The 15,646-nt window shown below is 46.0% G+C and overlaps 1 protein-coding gene across 1 annotated transcript in view; it reads right to left on the bottom strand.

The window, feature by feature from the left end:
* Positions 1-238: 238 nt before the first annotated feature.
* Positions 239-15,646, bottom strand: part of LOC310790967 (C-Jun-amino-terminal kinase-interacting protein 1-like) — a gene marked incomplete at both ends in the record, with an annotated part of 68,425 nt that continues 53,017 nt past the window's right edge. The window contains 10 exon segments of the mRNA XM_083652684.1: positions 239-311; positions 513-611; positions 1,732-1,802; positions 2,326-2,442; positions 3,517-3,620; positions 4,675-4,847; positions 7,349-7,424; positions 11,998-12,607; positions 12,609-12,992; positions 12,994-13,181. Coding sequence (XP_083508810.1) covers positions 239-311; positions 513-611; positions 1,732-1,802; positions 2,326-2,442; positions 3,517-3,620; positions 4,675-4,847; positions 7,349-7,424; positions 11,998-12,607; positions 12,609-12,992; positions 12,994-13,181 — 1,895 coding nt within the window.

Here is a 15,646-nt window from a genome sequence, read left to right as displayed (position 1 = left end):
TTTTGCATATTATTTTCTCGTGGCACTCCTGTGTGTCGGCTCTGATTCTTTTGGCTCGTTTTCAACCTTTCTTTCAGCCCGGAGAGTCCCAAAACGTTATCCTTTTTCTTCCCTTTTTTTTTTGGTCGGGTTTGTTCATTTTATTTTTTTCTTCTTTTTCAGATATGTCGGTCCTTCATGCAACATTATGTTATGATACAGTGTACTGTACAGGGCTGTGGTGGAAGGCAGGGCGGGGCTATTCCAGGTAGATGTCCTCTGTCGGGCAGGAGACCTCCACAAACTCTTTATAGTACAACTGGAAGGCTTTCCTGGAAAACAAGAGAAAAGTGTACTTCAGTTCTCTACCCTACTTGGCATGCAAAGCTACAATATGTAACAGTCATGAGTACGGAATGTTCCGGAGGCCTGAAACCAGTTTGACAGATACATTCCCCTGCAGGACAGGTACAGTATCAGCAGAGAGATAACGACAGCGAAGAGGAAGTAAATCATCAGATGACCCCACTCACCCTACTGACTCTGCCATAGGTTTGGTGGAGTCTTCAGACACAAACACGTGGCACGCAAATCGCTGGTCTGCTGGGTGCTTGGTGATGAAGCCAAAATACCTGCAAACAAGCCAAGCAAGATGAGTAAGCCCCCCCCAAACAGGATGTACAGGACGATAACTATCTTGACCTCACACAGCTTTGTTAAACGCTTGATTCTGATTGGCGTCTGGTATTTTTGGTATTTCTGAATAACAACGTGCTGTTTCACGAGGGATCATCTCACTTTGCAGTCTGAATTCTGGTCAATTTGTTAATTACTACGGTAATCAAATTAACAAATGACAGCTGGTTGTAAAGAGACTTAGTGCTTGGTTACTTACTGCAGACTCGGATAATGAGGTTAGAAACTTACAATGTTACTTTTAATTTATTTGGAGCACACAAATCTTTCAACTGCTGTTTAGAGGGTGAACCGGATTTGTTTAGGTCGCTATGGTTACAGTTCTTTTTTAGTTGGGAGCAAAGAGTATAGAAGGCAAGAGATGAAGCCCTGGTGATATTTTGACAAAAGCGCTGCTGCCATTTTGGCCTGAAAACGCCTCCTAGTGCCAATGGGACACAAGCACAGAACGATGACAGCCAATGAGAGGCAGAGTAGAGTGTTGCCAAGTGAGTGTTGCCAAGATATGTCGTGCTCCACATGTAGCAATGGAACAACCCATTAGCCTTCAGTTCTTATCAATGTAAGTTCTTTGGTGGGAGCTTGTGACTTGTCTTAAACAAGCTCCCTATGCTGCTGTGCATCAAGGTGTGGATTCATTCATGTCAGAGTCATGATTCACAGACGTTTATTTTGCAATAATGACCATCTCGCCGTACATTATCCTGCTTACAATACATGGATACTTAATACATTAGTAATTTGATATGAACTATTGAAAGTGATTTAATTAAAAGCTAAAGTATACAGGTAGTATAGTTAACAAACAAAAAAACGATTTGTTTTTTTTATTTTAAATCAGAGCTGCTTCAATTCATAATTCTAAACTTCAGTGACCGACCATGCAGTACATGACAATACCTTCACTCTTTAACTCCACAGCAGAATATGGGAATACATCAGTGAGTAGAGAGCAAAACAGCTTGAATCTGAGTTCAGAAGCAGTTTAACAAATAGATCTGCATACAACACATCTTTGGTTGGAAGTAGCACCTGTTGCTTTCTGTCTTTACTCACTTGCTGTTTTTAGGGTGGTAGCCACAGAAGGAGACGTTCTTTAACTGGAAGAAGTGGTTGCACTCATTACTCTGTGAACAGGGAGGTGCAAACACAAGGGAACAGAAATAGCATAAATGTCTTATTTACCATCAAAATAACAGTTTATCCTTGTCAACATGATCATAAACTAAAAATTAATAATTGCCCTCCCATATGCACTGTTTCAAAAATGCTGTGAAGCTATATCTCTGTATGACAACACTGATTCAAATTTCCCTTGACACCTTCCGCTGCAGTACCTGATAATGGCCACACAGTGGTGACATTCTTTTAATGTACAATGGGGTTCTGGTGTGTCATGTTTTATATTTAACTTATTTCGACAAAATCATATGAATTTGCACTTAACTGTGTGTGTGTGTGTGTGCGTGTGCGTGTGTGTGTGTGTGTGTGTGTGTGTGTGTGTGTGTGTGTGTGTGTGTGTGTGTGTGTGTTTGTGTGTGCGTGTGTGTGTGTGCGTGTGCGTGTGTGTGTGTGTGTGTGTGTGTGTGTTTGTGTGTGTGTGTGCGTGCGTGCGTGCATTGATAGAGACAGAGAGAGAGATGGTCTTACCCTGTCGCAGGCGTAGTAGTCGTCCTGAACCATAAGCTTGATGCCTTTCACATTGATCTCCAGGATACAGGAAGAGGGCGGGTTATACTGAACCGTCATCCTTCTATTGGTGGCAATCTAGTGGCCGGTGACGAAAAGACAAGGAAGACTCATCAAATTTAAAAGTCCCAAAAGTGGCAGAGAGACTCTGTTAAGCTGGGCTCAGACTATAGGAGTTTTAAAACTGAATTTGAAATCGGGTTGCATCACATACATACCTGTAAGGGGAAACGTAACTTTTTTTATCTGAAATTTCCCCCCATTTTCTCCCCAATACTTGGCAAATTTTTCCCCCTGCTGCCCCGGTCACTGCTCCACCCTCTGACGATCTGGAGAGAGTCGTAGACCAGCACCATGCGTTGGTAGCTATCACTAGCCATAGTGCTAAAAGTGCTATAAGGTTTAACCACCAGCGTCAGCTGTCCCGGTGTTCGCACGTTAAAGTTGTATTGTTATTACTGAAAGGCATAATGACGTAACGTCGCCATGCAGATACTCGCAAATATCAGACAGGTTAGAAATGATCGGGGCGGCTCCGATGCGTCTTCGAGGGTTAAGATTTGATCTCTACACAGCTCACAGTAGGAAATACTCTGTGCCGAACTCCCGTTCCGACCAGGACTCCGGTCCAGATCCTGTATCTCCCCCGACTCTCGGAAGGGGGGGGGCAAATATGGGATAAATTGGTGAAAAACGCTCGTAATCTGAGTCCGCCTTTAGCTCTAATATAACTGTAACTGTATAATAATGTTTCCTTTGTGTTATTTTTACATCACAACACATCCTGCATCTGTCCTCCTTACCTGCTATTCTGTGACAAGAGAGGGAGATGAAGTGTTTGTTCCTGTGCTTCTCTTTCATCTTGTCTCGATAGTCACATACTTACTAACGCTCTCTCTCTCTCTCTCTCTCTCTACACACACACGCACGCACGCACACACAGACACGCACGCACGCACGCACGCACGCACACACACACACACACACACACACACACACACACACACAGACACACACACACATGCACACACACACACACACACACACACACACACACACACACACACACACACACACACACACACACACACACACACACACACACACACACACACACACACACACACACACACACACACACAGGCCCCATACCTTCTGCATAGCTGCACACAGAACATCGTTCCCTTTGTGATAGGGCACTTGGACTGAGCCCAGGAATTTCATCCGGTATCTGTCTATCCACTCACTGCTCTTCACTGCAGAGGAAAGCAAACAAGTACAGAAGAAGAGACAATATTTTTTATTACAGCATTTAGGCCTTTGGAGAGAGAGAGAGAGAGAGAGAGAGAGAGAGAGAGAGAGAGAGAGAGAGAGAGAGAGAGAGAGAGAGAGAGAGAGAGGACAGGGGAGAACATGCAACAAAGGTCCTGGATAAGATTTGAACCCAGGCATTGCACTCACATGGTACAGTAGACACCTTACACCACTGAGCCACCAGGATGCACCAAAGAGCCATTCTGCAGGCACCAAACTCCAGGTGCCAGTCAACTCACTTAGGGCAATAAGTAAGATCTGTACTGTCCCTTACCACAAAATGACACATGACACTAAATGAGGGTTGTTAGGGTCGTTGATCAGTACTGTACCAACGACTTGACCATTACTTAGCCTGGTACTGAGATTTAACCCCTTATAACCGCAGTCGCTCCAGTGGAGCTGCTCAGTGGCCAGCAGATCACACTGTGGTTGTACTGGTCGGCTTCCAGGTGTGAACATGTGTGTGAATGTGAACAGGGCGCTCCTGAAAAAAAGAGCATAGACCAATTTCACAGGGGCCATTTTGTGCCGAAAAGGCAGGGTAAACACAGGTGCAAGCAACACACTAATGAGAGTTTCCAAATTCCAATCATTGGAAGTTGGAAACCATCATTAGTGTTTTGCTTGCACCTGTGTTCACCCTGCCTTTTCGGCACAAAATGGCCTCCGTGAAAAGGGTCTATTGCTCTCGGTGAGACTCCTCCTGTATAAATAAAGGTTAAAAAAATTCTTACTGTTCACATTTAGAGGTCAATTTAGGGTCATAGATTCATAAATGCCTCTTTCACTAGTAATCAAGGTTTTCAATTAAACTGCATAAAATAAGATGAACAAACTGTATTTACAAGCAACACGGATCATGACTCATAAAGTACTGTATCCAAGTCACAACTCTGAGAAGGCGAGTCAGCATCTCTACGGTCTAACCCCCGTTAGACTCTAACGGATCCAAAGTCAGCTGTCTCCAGTACAAAAGCCCGGCTGTGTCAGTACCTTTGTAGCTGTCGGCCTCCTTGGCCACCTCTATAGCGTAGTACGCAGGGAAGATGCCCCGCGCGCCGGTGCGCATGTTGTAGCCCTCGTACCAGTAATCGTCTGCCTGGACCTCCACCAGCAGCGGGTCGTCCACCTCCAGCTCCAACTCATCGTCATGGCGAGGCACGAACCTGCCAGGACCACACAGACGTAGAGGTGGTTAACATGCGCACAGGATTTAAATGATGGAACCTACTTTCTGGGAGTTAGGTACATCGGTCACCTTACAATAGATGGTATGATGAGAGGATTGGTAGCAAAATTATTTCTGTGTCTCCGGTAGAGAGCTCTGTCTTTTAAACATGTTAACTCTTTAGCACACAGTATACCATATTATGTTAACTTATTGTAGGGAAGTAGCATTATCATAAAAGTAAGAAAATGAGCTCTAAGGCTGGAAGAGTTAGTTGTGTCTAAGGCTTGTTGTTTAGGGTATAGAGAGCCAAAGTGGAATGCCACTCCCTGCTTCAGCACTGTACCAGAGATTTTTATCCGCCATTTATTTTCCCAACATTTAGAAACAGGAGAGATCGTATAACATTTCACTCGGACCAAAATGTTTAAAAAAAATGCGGGCTTAAAGAAAATATTTTTTCTATGTTGTTTTTTTTAGTTTTGGTCTTGGAGTGAAATGTTCTATGGTCTCTCCCGATTCTAAATATAGCTGAACCGTTTGGTTTGTCCAAGCAAAACTCTTTCTATAAGCATTTTACAAAATGTCTATGGGAAAATAAATTGCGGAAGAAAATCTCTGGTACAGTGCTGAAGCAGGAAGTGACGTTCACTTTACCTCTCTATTGGTAAAAAAAAAAGACAAAAAGACAAAGTGCTGTATGGAACAGCTTTCACTGACAGAAGCTCTCTCTTCCTGCACGATGCTGAGTGGACAGTAACTTGCTTTGTTTGCAAAGGAGGAGAGAAAAGTTATCCAGACAGCTGTCTTTTTGCACTGTTGATTCGTGACAGACTTCAATAATGACTACGGTAGATATTTCTCGGGGAGACTCCGGAGACGATGTGCCATGGGCACTTTTTGTTGTTGTTGCTGTGAATAAACTCATGCTTTATAGCTTTGCACGCTCAACCGGCGTTTCCATCAGTGATGTCAAAGGACCCGGGCTGCCTCATTACAGTAGTAAGATTCATATTAGGTCTTCAGAATGTATGGGCCATAGAATAAAACCCAACACTTTAGAAATAATGCAAACGTTTATTTTCCCTACTTTCATTCACATTCTCATGACTTTGATTTGATTGAGTAAAAAAGATGACAAGACAATTGGACATCAACACTATCTAGCATGTCAATGGAAATGGAACTGACAGTCATACATGGGCATGTATGTTCATAGAACTGATTCCCTTGCATTTATTGATGATGATGTGACTACTGACAACAGCAGCAGGATGAATTCTGACATGTTTCTGCCAATATTGTCTGCTCATATTCTGTCAAATGCTTCAGAAACCATTTGGACGATTGCATAATTACCGTATGTTAGTTTGTCCAACTATTTTGGTCCCTTAAAATGTAATTTTGGTCCATTAAAATATACACCGTTCACCTGATTTGGATGTAAATACCCAGAAATAAGGAAGTCTGCAGTTAAAGCACTGATTGTTTAATTTCAAGTCCATTGTGGTGTACAGAGCCGAAATTATGAAGATTGTGTCCAATGTCCAAATACATATGGACCTAACTGTCTGTCTGTCTGTCTGTCTGTCTGTCTGTCTGTCTGACTGTCTGTCTGTCTGTCTGTCTGACTGTCTGTCTGACTGTCTGTCTGTCTGTCTGTCTGTCTGACTGACTGTGTGTCTGTCTGTCTGTCTGTCTGTCTGCCTGTCTGTCTGCCTGTCTGTCTGTCTGTCTGTCTGTCTGTCTGTCTGTCTGTCTGTCTGTCTGTCTGTCTGTCTGTCTGCCTGTCTGTCTGTCTGTCTGTCTGTCTACCTCCCTGTCTGTCTGTCTGTCTGTCTGTCTGTCTGTCTGCCTGCCTGTCTGCCTGCCTGTCTGTCTGTCTGCCTGTCTGTCTGTCTACCTGCCTGTCTGTCTGTCTGCCTGCCTGTCTGTCTGTCTGTTTGCCTGTCTGTCTGTCTACCTGCCTGTCTGTCTGTCTGTCTGTCTGTCTATCTGTCTACCTGCCTGCCTGCCTGTCTGTCTGTCTGTCTGTCTACCTGCCTGTCTGTCTGTCTGTCTATCTATCACTGTCTGTGCACTAGAAAATAGAAAGGGTATTAACATAGAAACCTACTGTATTGAACTAATGGACCACTGTATTAGCCCTCCAATGTAAGGGTGTATTTTTTCTTAGTGATTGTATACGAAGACTACTTGATAGCGCATACAGTAGATGTTGGCGTTCACGTGACTGCATTGCTATTTTTTCCCCTCTCTCTCCATGTATCCTTCAGCCTGAGGTCTGCTACAGCAGCTGCATCATCTCCACAGTGCCAACTGGAGTGTGACTGTTACCGAGGCAACAGCACGCAGAAGAGGAGCGAGGAGCAGAATCAAAGATCACACAAGGAGGCAAAATTAGCCGTAGCTGGAGCTCAGTAGGGTTACGCTTTCAGTCACGGGACGGCGAGGGCGAGGACGATGACGGCGTCGTCGTAGTGTAGTTCTCTTCCTCACCTGTAGACGGCTCTGTGGCTCTGGTCCCTCTCCTCTCCGTTGACGATGCAGGAGAACAAACCGAATGACTCAGCACCTGGAGCACCATGCAGCAGCAGCAGCACGGGAGACGGGCGAAGAAAGAGGACGAGGGGGGAGGAGGGGGGGCGGGGATAAGAAGAACGAGAAAACGAGGAAAGATTAGCCGATGCCTCTACAGACAACAAAGCCCAACGCGGAGACATACAAAACTCAACGAGGGAACATTATCCTCAATTGAATGCATGGATTACAACTCATTAATCACGCTTTAACGAGGCGTAACACAAACGAGTGTTGTGCATTCCTACCTATATTCCCCAGAGAGACCCCACCCCCACCGCACACACACACACACACACACACGCACACGCACACGCACACACGCACACACACACACGCACACACACAGACACACACACACACACACGCACACAGACACGCACACACACAGCGCGCTCGCTAGTCAGTAAATAGCTGTGGTGTTGCTAATGACTGCATCTGTGTTGCATTACAGAACATGGAGCGCATCCAAGAGAGGACAGCAAGGCCTATTAGAGGCGAGAGGAAATCACCACACATGCCAATATTAATGGACGAATCTCTTATTTCTCTCTCTCTCTCTCTCTCACCACTCCTCCCTCACTCCCATCCATCCATACTGTCTTGCCCACACACACACGCACACACACACACGCACACACACACACACACACACACACACACACACACACACACGCACACACACACACACACACACACACCGGTGTGTGTGGGTGGATGCGTCTCCAGCGCGTCACATGACTGACCGCTGAGACTTCCCAGGGCTTTCCCCAAGGTGACTCACTGACCAACGCTAATCCTTCGATTGGCTGGAGTCGGGATCTTCTCTCTGTCCTCCCCCTCCTCCCGCTTGTTTTATCTCCATAAAAGGACTTCCTCCTGCACAGTGATCCTGATACAGCTACTGTATTACTCAGCCACAGTTCTCTTTATAAAGCCAAGTCTGTCCGGTCCTGCACAGAGCAACATTCATATTGACGGGATGAAGCCATCTACACGCCCTGCAGCAGGCAAAGCTATTTTTTATATTTTTGTTGTGGTCCTGTTCTTCTTTCTCTGCTGGGTGATCACCGGGTTTTGGGTCGACCAATCAGCATTTCTTTCAGAGAAACACAGGAAATGTAAAATGTGGAGGTGACAGAAGACATTTTCAACATCAATGTCTTGCAGTTACACTGTTAGGCAACCCACCCCCCAAGCACTACGATTTTGAAGCCTTGCTCTGATGTTTCCTAGCCTATTAGGATCCAAAATGACCATGGGAAGTCATTTTAGACACAAATGATTCGTCAAGGGTCTTTAATGACATTCACCGCCTTCTCTGTTGATCTGTAAAAGTGTCACAGAATTTGGATTTGAACGTGTGATTCCTGGGACAAGCAGGGAGAGAGGGTCTGGGAGAGAAGCCAGAGAGCCACAGGCTGTTTGAACATGACCTCCTCTCCACCCAGCAGGACCATCTCATGTCCAGGTTTCTCCATGCTGCTGACAGAAGGTGGAGAATAACAGCATCCATACTGTACAGAGCACTATACTATCTTTCATTTATAAGACTTTCAAATGCGGACAAAATTACTATCACTTTCAAAATGTGCTAAATAATCAAACTGATGCTCATTCCATTGAGCTGCATGGTAATATAAAGTACGATAAGATTATCTGATGTAATTTTCAAATAATATTCCATCATTTGTTTCAGATCCCATTTCATGAGAAGGTTGAATGACATGTTATCATGCATTTAGACAACTGAATTGGGAATTACGATAACTACAGTACATGATTGCTTGTTTACAGTATGATTCTTTTCAAAAAAGATAAACGATAATATTAAATTGTAATACAATAAACGATAACGATTAGGGGGCGACTGTGGCACAGGAGGTAGAGCGGGTCGTCCACCAATCAGAAGGTCGGTGGTACGATCTCAGTGGTACTGGCTCCTCCAGTCCGCATGTCGAAGTGACCTTGGGCAAGACACCGAAGTACCCCAAATTGCTCCCGATGGCTGTGCCCAGCAACCTGCGTGGTACAGTAGCTTGCCGCCATCGGTGTGTGCATGTGTGTGTGACTGGGTGAATGTCGGCATGTGTTGTTGAAGGAACACTCCGCCCATTTTCAAACAGCCTTGTATCATTAGAACATCAGTAGTATATCAGGAAACTGTAAACGGTTTCGAAGTCTGTCATTTAATTTGACAGTTGTTGAGTGTTAAAGTGTGGACCAGTGACATCGCTGGTCCACACTAACTCAAATGAATAACTCATTAACTCAAATCAACTCTCAATAATTGTCAAATTAAATGACAGACTTCAAAACAGTTTACAGTTTTCTGATACACTACTGATGTTCTAATGCTACAAAGCTGGTTGAAAATGGGCAGAGTGTTCCTTTAAGCGCTTTGAGTGGTCAGAACTAGAAAATCCCCATATTTATGCAGTCCATTTAAACAATGAAGGTACAACAATAAGATTGAATTATTATGCAGTCCTGCTTACAAGGCATGACGGGAGATTGCTTCTGCTTCTCCTTATCGTAATGTAAAACCTGGGTCTATGCAGAGAGTGCACAGATCTCATATACTAATAAAGCAGTGATGTAGAGGAGGACCTGTGCTCCAGCAATATATTCTGAATACCTCCGGCGTGTCGCTGGCCTGAAATCGCTTTAAGCCTTTTTATTTCCTCAGACAGGCGGCGTTTGCTGCTCTGTTACGTTTGAAGGGAATTACACGGGACAATAGCTCGCGGCGCCCATGTTGCTTTCAAGCATCATTCTGGGGGGAAATTTGCACGTCTGGTATTATGAAATGTATTCCGGTCACACTACTTGAAAGGATTTTGACGTGTAAAATCAGGTCGCTGAAGCGATCAGTGTAACCTCTCTGGTGAATCAACTGAACAATGTGGCAGGGATAAATGGAAAGGAGAAGAAATCATATCGTATATCAATCTCAGAATACTATAAGACTCCCGCATAATGCAAAGTAGATGGTAGGTAGCTACAGATGCTAGCTGTTTCAAAGTACCATTTTGCTGCCGCTGGTCGGGGGAGTAAGTGTTGTTCTTTGGCTGATAGTTCAGTGAGTTTTGGTCGTAGAGTGATAAGACCGATACTATTGGAATCTGTGAGGCCATTTACACCTGGCATTAACATGCGTTTTCTGCCATCCGATTGCAATCAGATTGTGCTTGACCACATTAGCCTGATTTAATTTACACCTGGCGTTAACATGCGTTTTTACTTATCCAGATAACTTATTAACACCCAAAATGGTTCTCAATCCACATACAGTTGCTGTATCCAGATTGAGAGGACACATTGCATTTACAGTTGTGTTCAATGTGTACTACAATGCATCCCTGACCACCTCCGGAGGTGGTTTGGCCGATCAGATTGCAATCCTTCTTCAATGTGTCTTGGGGGCGTTCACACCTGTACTTTCAAGTGGTCAAGCACAATCTGATTGCAATCTGATGGCAGAAAACGCATGTTGTGGTGTTTGTGGTGCAGTACTTACAATTTGGAATTAAGTCTCGGTTAATTGCACAATTTTGGCTAAAATACGAAATCATCGAATGACAGGAAGCCCAGATCTGAATGACTAGTTCACTACCACACATCTAACCAGATGGTCCTTCGCTTTTATTTCACAAGCTGTTTTCTGACAGTTTGAACTTCAGATATGAAGATTTCAATTTCCAGGTGGAAAGAGTTTTGTTCCACATGTCACCTGCTGCTACAATGTGACAATGTTTAACGTGTGAAAAATTTATTTCACATGTGTTTTGAATTCAAGTGTGTTTTTGTAAGGCCTGTGTGTGTCCATTAAATTCCACAAACTCATTGCAGAAACCTTTTGAGACGGACAGACACAATAATTAGCATTAGTGGCCAGAATAAAACAACCTTGGTGGAACTATGAAGCCTTAAAGGGACAGTTCACCCGAAAATCAAAAAATACATATTTTTCCCCCCTTACCTGTTTTGGAGATATTGGCTGTAGAGATGTCTGCCTTGACTTATCTCCAATACAATGGAACTGGATGGCAGTTCGGGTTGTGGTGCTCAAAGCGCACGCGGGGGACATTTTAACAGCTCGACAGCAATGTGTCTTTCCAGAAATCATGGCCCGGTTACTCAAGATAATCCGCAGACACAGCAGTTTCATGAAGGAACAATTTTCTTTCGACCAAGCTACACTCGCTAGCGCTAGCTAGCAGCAGCTAGCTAAAAGAAGATAGTTCCTATATGAAATTGTTCACAACAGGTTTTGTGGATTATCTTGAGTAACGGGTCATGATTTCTGGAAAGAGACATTGCTGTTGGTTTTCCATCCCCCACCCCCCTCGAGAGAAGGCAGACATCTTTACGGCCGATACCTCCAAAATGTGGCAACTCACACCAAAACAATCGAGATGGATAAGCACTACAGGTAAGAGGAAAAATAAATGTATGTAGTTTTGACTGTCCCTTTAACACACTTGTAACATACAATACTAGTTTTGAGCATGAAATACTGTCATATAGCCATGTAACACTGAGTAAGCATCCTGCCAGTGACTTACTAGAGGAGCGTGAGCGTCCGTTCATGAAGACGTTGAGGAACTTCTTGGAGAAGCTCATGTCTGCCTCAGGTGTGGACTCGTCAGACAGACAGGCGGTGGCCTCTCTCCTGACTCCTCCCACTTCAGCTCCATCCTCCTCTTCCTCCTCCTCCTCCTCCTCCTCTTCCTCCTCCTCCTCCTCCTCGTACTCCTCCCCGATGGCCGACTCGTACGGCGAGGAGACGCAGTTGTCGTAGACGGTGGCCGAGTCGCTGTCGTCGCTGTAGCCTTGGTAGCACTGCCGCAGACTGACCAGCTCCAGCTGGGCGTGTTCGTCCACCACCAGCGTGTATTTGACCGAGTCGTACGAGAGCCCGCTCGCCTCCGAGCTCATGGAAGTCCGGGGCGGGGCTTTGCCGCCGCCGCCCCCGCCCTCCAGTCCCCTTCCTCCCCCCTTCCTCACCCGCACGTCCATCATGACCCTGTCCACGTCCTCGTCCTCCCCGCCGTAGCTGTCGGTGTCGGTGGCGTCCACGTACTCCACGCCCGCCCCGGCCCTCAGCACGGCGCCCGCCCCCCTCAGGCTGAGGTCCAGGGCGAGCGAGGAGGGAGGGGCCATGATGGTGGGCGGGGGTGGCGAGCGGCTCCACGCACGAGGCGTAGGAAGGCGGGGGGACGTACACCTCGTCCTCCTCGTGGATGGAGGGGTTGGTCCGGTCGGGGAGCGGCTGGTACGGGGGCGGGCCCTCCGTGTCGGAGCCGATGGACATGCGGCCCTGCTCGGTCTGCTGCGACAGGAAGGGCCGGTCCTGCTCGCCGCCGGGCGGGTCCAGGGGGTCGGCCGAGCGCTGCACGGGGGTCAGGTAGATCTCCTCGGTGGGCTCCAGGCGGACGTCCGTGTGGTAGCGGATCCTCTCTCGGTGGTGCTGCTGCCCGCCGCCATCCGCCGCCGCTGGCGCCGCCTTGCCCGCGGGGTGCAGCGGCGCCGGCGTGTAGTTCTGCGGGGGCGGGGGGGGGCGGCGGCTTCTCCTGCAGCTTGGAGCGCGTGGCGGAGGAGGAGGAGGCGGCCGTGTGCCCGGAGGTGTGGGAGCTGTGCCTGCAGGGGGCGTCGGTGGACGTGCCGCGGTCTTTGGTCTGCGCCGCGCCGCCCTGCCCCTTGTCCTCGTCGCTCAGGCAGCTGTGCTCGTGCGGAGGCGTGAGCTCGCCTGTGGGAGGCGCCGACACACACAGACGCACGCAGACGCACGCACACACACACACACACACACACACACACACACACACACACACACACACACACACACACACGCACATACACACACACACACACACACACACACACACACACACACACACACACAGGCAGATCAGACAGATAGGAAAAGAGAAATGAGGGGGGAAAGCAAAGTGGGAATGGTTAGATAATGGATGTCAGGATTACGCATCAAATTCAGAGCACAGTCAAGGAAATACCATATTATGTCATAATCCATGGGCGGAAATCCTAGTCTGAAAAAATCATGGAGGACAGTCTGGATGTTGCAGCATGTCACACTAATGACCAGGATAGAGACGTTTTCACAGACTATCATTTTTTCAACAGCAAATCCGGGTCAGTGTTACTGTGACATGTTACATGTAGCTGAGCTACATGTAACATGTCACAGATTGATCAATCTTCACATCTTGGCAGCAAATTTTCTGTGAGAAATACAGGAGGATTTTTATCTCTGGCTGCTCCCTAAAGTAAATCATCAAATAGAGAGCCAAAGTGAACGTCACTTCCTGCCTTTCTCTGTCTACCAGCGTCTGAAAAAATATGAATGGTGGTGAACAGAGACAGACGTTACTTGTTTTGATCCCGTTTGAATTGTGCCACGGGGTACACATGACAATTTTGTCAATTTAAAAGATAACTATGTAACTCAAGAAAGCAGTTGCAGTTTGTCATGAAAATGAAACGTAAGATTTCGTTTCGTCAATCGACTACGGTACATCTCTCGTGTCGCACATTATACGTACATCAACAACATGGACTGGCGGGAGAGATGTCACTTATGTGACTGTTTGTGCGTAGTCTTTCTGATTTATAACTTATAGTGCCACAGTTTTACCACAAACTGTGACTTTCTTCACTTGCAAAGTTATCTTTTACATTGACAAACACGATATGTGCACCCCATGGGACAACTCAAACGCAATCAAAAAAGTAACGTCTGTCTCGTTCATATTTTTTCAGACGCTGGTACACAGAGAGAGGCAGGAAGTGGCGTTCACTTTGGCTCTCTATGGTGGTTTGGCTTTAAATGGCTCTTTGGCCGTTCTGAGGGCCAGATGATGTCATATGTGAATTTGCATAATAATGTCATCAGCTATCCGGCTGTTTTCACCCAAAAACAACAGCCTCCCAAGAAACAACAAATATATTCAAAACCTCAAATGCCTCTAAAACATTGTTTAAGACTTAACTTAGGCAACTTTTAGAGGCCTTACATTTAGGTGATCAAATCCAACACATGGTGAAATGTTTTCAAGACTTGCAAACACCCTGATTTTGTTGCCAAATGCTACTGGGATTCAACACGTTGCTCTGTGCTGTGAATTACCAAGTACATTTCCCCTCACTGGGCCAAAAGTCTTTCTTTCTTCCCACTTTGGCATTTTAGGCTTTAGCGGCCACCAAAATCCCCCCTTGAACAATCTTTCTGAACAGAATCTATGCGAGTTTCTATCATTTTAGTACTAAATATTACAATTTCCAATCAAAAATGTAATGTTATTTTTTGTTGTCACCCACCCACCGCCATCTTTTGATGTGTTTTAGTCTGAATTTGTCGTTGTCTTTCAGTTGATGCCGGCACACGCTAAGCTAGCTTACATTAGAAAAAAGGCAAAGCAAAGCGTGTAACAGCGTGCGGTCAGTGTCACATTTTGCAGCATCCCCAGAATGCCTTGCGGCTGACGAAGGCCGAGCAACCGTCGGGATGCCACAAATTTAAAAACGTCGAATTACTTCCCAAAGGTTGGTTGTTACGGTTATGGTTCGGCAAGTAAAACAACTTGGTCAAGGTTAGGGTTTGGACAGGGTTCAATAAGAAAGACATTTGTTAATAATGACCTTACTGTCCACCGTTTTATTTCAGACACCTATAGTGCCTATATCGCCCCCTGCTGGTTACCGCACCTTCATACATGCATGCACTTTCCATGCCTAAGGGCGAGGTAAAATGTGACACTGACACACTGGACCAGCGGGTGTGTTACACACTTTGGCGTCCCACTACTTTGAATGTATTGAGTAAAAACACCTCAACAACTTCTCTGATCAGTCCCACTCTAAAGTGAACAGGGATGAGTTTAGTCAACTGAGTTATCCTGATTAGAGTGGAAGAGTAATACAACAAGTAGGGTAAGAAAGTGTCACAGAGTAGAACAAACACAGTATTTTGTAAAGTGTTTTTTTGGCTACTGAGCCTGGGGAGTTGGCACGAAGTCGCCTCACATGACGCTGTGTGAAAAGAGCTGCGGCAACGAGTGCTGACAGCTACACACAGCTCCGCCCGGGGGTGGCTAACACACACACACGCACTGCACACACACACACACACACACACACACACACACACACACACATACACACACACAGGCACACACACGCACGCACGCACAC

Source organism: Poromitra crassiceps (assembly GCF_964638095.1).
Source record: "Poromitra crassiceps genome assembly, chromosome: 16".
Taxonomy (NCBI): Eukaryota; Metazoa; Chordata; class Actinopteri; order Beryciformes; family Melamphaidae; genus Poromitra; species Poromitra crassiceps.
Note: the sequence above shows the minus strand (reverse complement) of the source record. Positions and strands in the feature narration are given on the sequence as shown.